The following is a 6054-nucleotide window of genomic DNA, read 5'->3' as shown; positions in this document are numbered from 1 at the left end:
AAACGTCAGCCTTCCTGCTCCTATGATGCTGCTTGGCCTGCTGTGTTCATCCAGCTCTACACCTTGTTGTCTTAAATACTATATGTATTGGTTGAAGACCCCATCACAACCTCATATCTGTCACAGCATCCTACTTGTATATAGACCTTTGTCTTTTGACATTTCTTCAAATAAATATCTCTCACCTTGCTGAAGAGATAACAAAAATAGTCAAAATACATTCTTTTAACTGTAGGATTCTGCAGATATCATCAAAGGAAAGAAACTGCAGCTAGTCTAAATGCTGAAACACTGTCAATTCTTTGTTCCTCAGCAGCAGAGGAAAATAGTGAAACAAAAATACAAGAAAACTCTTCCACAAGGGCACTTTCTAAAACTAAATTCTCACAGCTTTGTCCACTGGGCTGCAACAGAGAGACCCTCCTTGTTACCTCTCAAATACCCAATATCAACACAAGACCCTGAATAATGTCCACTAGCTCTTTGACTATCAAGTCAAACTTGATATTGACATCATGGTCAAATGGGGCAGAGGAGTCTGATGAAGGATCTTCACTGAACCTTTCTGAATTCCTGTGCAGTTTCTCTCCACACCCTACCTGATATCTCCGAGACTGAGTAAAACATACTTTCGGATCCGATACAAGTACCTAGGCAGAGCCCTTTCTTTGCTTGTTTGAGTCTCTTTCCATCTCACACCTAACTTTTTCCCCTTTCTTTCTGTCTTTCTCTATCTCTCTCCCTCTCTCTCTCTCTCTCTCTTGCTCTATCTATCTTTGGCTGCTTCCAAAATGTGTCTTAATAAATCTTTGGCTGCTTCCAAAATGTGTCTTAATAAATGTAAAAAAAACAAAGAATTGTAGATGCTGGAAATCAGAAACAAAAATAGAAATTGGTAGGTCTGGCAGCATCTGTGGAGAGAAAACTTTGTTCTGATGAAGATTTACTGGACTCAAAACATTAACTTTGCTTTCTCTGCTGAGTTTTTCCGGCAATTTCTGTTTTTGTTTCTTAATAAATCTTCCCTTGTCAAAATCTGGTTTCTGTGAAGTCACCATGAGACCTGTTTTCCGTTTTCCACTTTCCACACAAATTGTCTCTGACAACTTGGAAATTTACACATAATAGTGTTTGAGTTTCACCTATTTGCACCACCTTGCAAAATGAATTATCTTCTGCATTGTTTGGACAATGGCAGCCATTAATTAATAGGAAGGTTCAGTGGCATTAATTACCTTTTCAATGAAATGTCTCGAGAGGTCATTTGTATTTTTATGGCTTGTCCAGACAAGGAAGCTGATTCTCAGTCTTGTGTAAATCTATGTAAATTAGCAGAAAAGAGGCCGATTGAGGGGGGCAAAAAAAGCAGTTAAAGAAACAATAATACTAGGAAATGTACATATTGGGCGCAGAGGATCCCCACTTTGAGGAATACAAGTGCAATTTGGAAATTTTATGTTTTTTCCTTCTGAGTCATTTTGTTTCGAATATCGTTTCCATTCTCTATTTTGTTTTGAAAAGCAGTGTCTATTTTCCATAAATCATGAGGATAATTGTGCAAGAGAGACACCACATAAAGGTAGCATACAGCACATCAGATAATTTAAGCCTGTGGTCAAAATTCGCAAATCAATTTTGATCCGGTGAAACTTGTGATATAAGAGTTTAAGCTAGTCTTCTGAAAGCTGGTTCAATGTGATCTACATCCTGTCATTCTGCACTCAAGCTTCCTTAAGTTAGGGGTCCTGTTTGCATCCACCACAATAATGCACATTTATACGGCTGCGTTTCTGCATTAAAACAGCCCAAAGTACTTGAATCAGACAAAAATAAATTATCAGAAGCAATGAAGGAATCATAACAATTGAATGAAACATATAGGAGAAGATCATAGAGAGCTTATTCCATCTCACCTGAATATAAAACTATGAGACTTTGAAAAGTCTGAGGTTTCCCATTGTTTAGTTTGACTGTTCTCGTCACACGATGTATACCATTCAGAGAGTTAGTAATGGATAACAACTATTTACATATCAATAGATACTAAAGCAAACCAAGATTTGATTTTTTAGATAACACGGTGTAGAGCTGGATGAACACAGCAGGCCAAGCGGCATCAGAGGAGCAGGAAAGCTGACGTTTCGGGTCGAGACCCTTCTTCAGAAAATTCTCCAGCATCGGCAGTTCCTACTATCTCTGTAACAATTTAATTTCTTACTCATGCATCAGTTTTATCTCAGCAGCACATTGTGCTGGCTCTTAATTCAGCACTTGATGTTACAGTATATTACATTCAGGTTGTAGTGCCAAATTACTTTATATTTTCAAAGTACTTCATACTTCCTTGGGACTACTGCAGTTGTGTAAGGTGCCATATAAATGCAGGAAGTTTTTTTAAAATGTGACTAGTTGTCAATATTTGGAATAAAATTTTGGATATTTTGTTTAATCAGAAATAATATGTAGTCGTTTAAGAATCATTAAGGTTCAGTGCTGGGAACAATTGGTTCTTACTGCATCGATGAGCTGAGATAACCTGCTTTATCCCTTATTGATGCGACATTGTGATGAGATAACAAGGTGTAGAGCTGCATGAACACAGCAGGCCAAGCAGCATCAGAGGAGCAGGAAAGCTGACGTTTCAGGCCTAGACCCTTCTTCAGAAATGTGGGAGGGGAAGGGGGTTCTGAAATAAATAGGAAGAGAGGGGGAGGTGGATAGAAGATGGATAAAGGAGAAGATAGGTGGAAAGGAGACAGACAGGTCAAAGAGGCGGGGATGGAGCCAGTAAAAGTGAGCGTAGGTGGGGAGTTAGGGAAGGGATAGGTCAGTCCAGGGAGGACGGACAGGTCAACGGGGCGAGATGAGGCTAGTAGGTAGGAGATGGGGGTGGGGCTTGAGGTGGGAGGCGGGGATAGGTGGGAGGAAGGACAGGTTAGGGAGGCAGGGACAAGCTGGGCTGGTTTTGGGATGCAGTTGGGGGAAGGGAGATTTTGAAGCTTGTGAAGTCCACATTGATACCATTGGGCTGCAGGGTTCCCAAGCGAAATACGAGGTGCTGTTCCTGCAGCCTTCGAGTGGTATCGTTGTGGCACTGCAGGAGGCCCAGGATGGACATGTTGTCTGAGAATGGGAGGGAGAGTTGAAATGGTTCGCAACTGGGAGGTGCAGTTGTTTAGTGTGAACTCATCTGGTTATCAACGTTGTATTCTGCTCGACATTAGACACACGCTGGCCGCTCCTCTGCAATATCTCAGCCACATTGTAATATAGTGCTGTGCAAATATATTTAGAGCAAAGAACAATGCAGAACAGGAACAGGCCCTTTGGCCCTCCATGCCTGCGCCAACACATTTTGCCCTTCCGTATTAAAACTGTCTTCACTTACAGGTTGTGTACCCATCTATTCCCTTCCTACTCATGTATTCATTCACGTGCTTCTTGAATGCTGCTCCTGTGTCTGTTTCTACCACCTCCTCTGCCAGAGCATTCCAGGCATTCACCATCCTTTATGTGAAAAACGAGCCTCTCACATCTCTTTTAAACTTACCCCCTCACACCTTGAACCTGTGTCCCCTTGTAATTGACCCCTCCACCCTGGGAGAAAGCTTCATACTTTCCACTCTATCCATGCCATTCACAAACTTACAAACTTCTATCAGGTTGCCCCACAACCCCTTGCATTCCAGTGAAAATAAACACAGTATGTCCAATCTTTCTTCATACCTAAAATCCCCCATACAAGGCAACATCCTGGTAAACCTTTTCTGTACCCACTCCAAAGCATCTACATCTTTCTGAAGAAGGGTCCCAACCTGAAACATCAACTTTCTTGCTCCTCTGATGCTGCCTGGCCTGTTGTGTTCCTCCAGCTCCACACTCTATTATCTCTGACTCCAGCATCAGCAGTTCTTGCTATCTCTACATCCTTCTGGTAGTGTGGTGACCAGAACTGTGTGCAATATTCCAAGTATGGCCTAACTAAAATTCTATAAAGCTGCAGCATAACTTGTCTATCCTTATACTCAATGTCCCTTCCAATGAAGGCAAGCATGCTATAGCCTTTTTTACTACCTCATATACCTTCGCTGCCACCTTCAGTGATCTGTGGACCTACACACCCAGATCTCTCTGCATATCAATACTCCTAAGGATTGTGCCATTCACTGTATAATTTCTACCTGTTCTTGACCTTCCAAAATGCATCACCTGATATCTGTCCAGATTAAACTCCATTTGCCATTTTTCTGCCCATGTCTCCAACTGATCTATATCTTGCTGTATACTTTGAAAATCCTCCTCACTATCCACAACTCCACCAATCTTTGTATCGTCTGCAAACTTACTAATTAGACCAGCTACGTTTTCCTCCAAATCATTTATGTAGATCACAAACAGCAGAGGTCCCAGCACTGATCCCTGTGGAACACCACTAGTCACAGCCCTCCATTCTGAAAAGCATCCTTCCACCACTACCCTCTGTCTCCTATGACTAAACCAGTTCTGTATCCAGCTTGCCAGCTCACCCCTGATACGTTGTGACTTCACCTTTTATGTGAGTCTACCATGAGGGACCTTGTCAAAGGCTTTACTGAAGTCCATGTAGATAACATCAACCGCTTTTCCCTTATCAATCATCATCACCATCACCTCCTCAAAAAACTCAATTAAGTTAGTGAGACATGACCTCCCCTGCTCAAAACCATGCTGTTATTGCTAATCGGTCAATTTGCTTCTAAATGCTTATAGATCTTGTCCCTGAAAATCTTTCCAATAACTTCCCTACCACTGACGTGAGGCTCACAGGCCTGTAATTTCCTGGATTATACTGTTACCCTTTTTAAACATTGGGTCAACATTAGCTATTCTCTAATCCTCTGAGACCTCACTTGCGGCCAAAGAGAACACAAAGATATCTGTCAATGCTCCAGCAATTTGTTCTCTTGTCTCCCTCAATATTCTGGGATAGATCCCATCAGTGCCCTGAGACTTATCTATCTTAATACTTTTTAAGATGCACAACACCTCTTCCATTTGAATAGCAACTTGGCTTAGAAATTCAACATTCCCTTTCGAGATCATCCTCCACCAATTCCTTGTCTTTGGTGAATACTGATACAAAGTATTTGTTTAAGACCTTACCTACCTCTTCTGGCTCCATACCTACGTTACCCCCTTCGTCCATGAGTAGGCCAACCCTTTCCTTGGCTACCCTCTTGCTTGTTATGTGTATAAAAACCTTTGGGATTCTCCTTAATCTTGTTTGCTAATGATTTTTCATGACCCCTTTTAGCCCTTCTAATTCCTTGCTTAAGTTCTTTCCTACTTTCCTTATATATGTCAAGGGCTTTGTCAGTTCCCATCCTCCTAGATCTTATGTATGCTTCATTTTCTTTTTATTCAATGTCATAACATCCCTGGTCATCCAAGGTTCACGTAATTTACCTAACCTATCCTTCATTTTCGCAGGAATGTGTCGCTCCTGAACTCTTATCAAATGCCATTGAAATACTCTCACATGTCCAATGTGGATTTACCCTCAAATAGCCACCTCCAATCAACAGTCTCTGGTTCCTGCCTAATAATGTTGTAGTTTGCCTTCCCCCAGTTTGACACCTTCATCCGAGGACTGCTGTTATCCCTATCCATGAGTAACTTAAAACTCATGGTATTATGGTCACTACTCCCAAAATGCTCCTCCACTGAAACTTCACTCATCTGGCCGGGCTCATTTCCCAACATTAGGTCCAGTATAACCCTTCCTTGGCTGGACTAATTACATACTGTGTCAAGAAACCCTCCTGAATGGTCCTTACAAATTCTGCTACATCCAAGCCCCTAGCACAAAGTGAGTCCCAGTCAATACAGGAGAAGTTAAAGTCACCCATCACAACAACCCTGCTGTTTTTACATCTTTCTAAAATCTGTCTGCATTTTTCTTGAACTTAGTAATTATTTAATATATTCTTGAAAACACGACTGCCTTTGCCTAATACCATTCTTATTATCCAGTTATTACCAAACTAACTCCTGAAAAGGCTTCTGTTTCCAGTA

At 41.4% G+C, this 6054-nt stretch overlaps 1 protein-coding gene across 1 annotated transcript in view; it reads right to left on the bottom strand.

Annotated features, from left to right (window-relative positions):
- Positions 1-5161, bottom strand: part of fbxl18 (F-box and leucine-rich repeat protein 18) — a 41446-nt gene extending 36285 nt beyond the window's left edge. Inside the window, exon 1 of the mRNA XM_048609746.1 lies at positions 5147-5161. Within this exon, the coding sequence (XP_048465703.1) occupies positions 5147-5161 (15 nt within the window). The remainder of the gene's footprint in view (positions 1-5146) is intronic.
- Positions 5162-6054: the final 893 nt, after the last annotated feature.

This window comes from Rhincodon typus, chromosome 21 (genome assembly GCF_021869965.1).
Source record: "Rhincodon typus isolate 14 chromosome 21, sRhiTyp1.1, whole genome shotgun sequence".
Classification (NCBI taxonomy): Eukaryota; Metazoa; Chordata; class Chondrichthyes; order Orectolobiformes; family Rhincodontidae; genus Rhincodon; species Rhincodon typus.
This window is presented reverse-complemented; position numbering and strand designations above follow the sequence as displayed.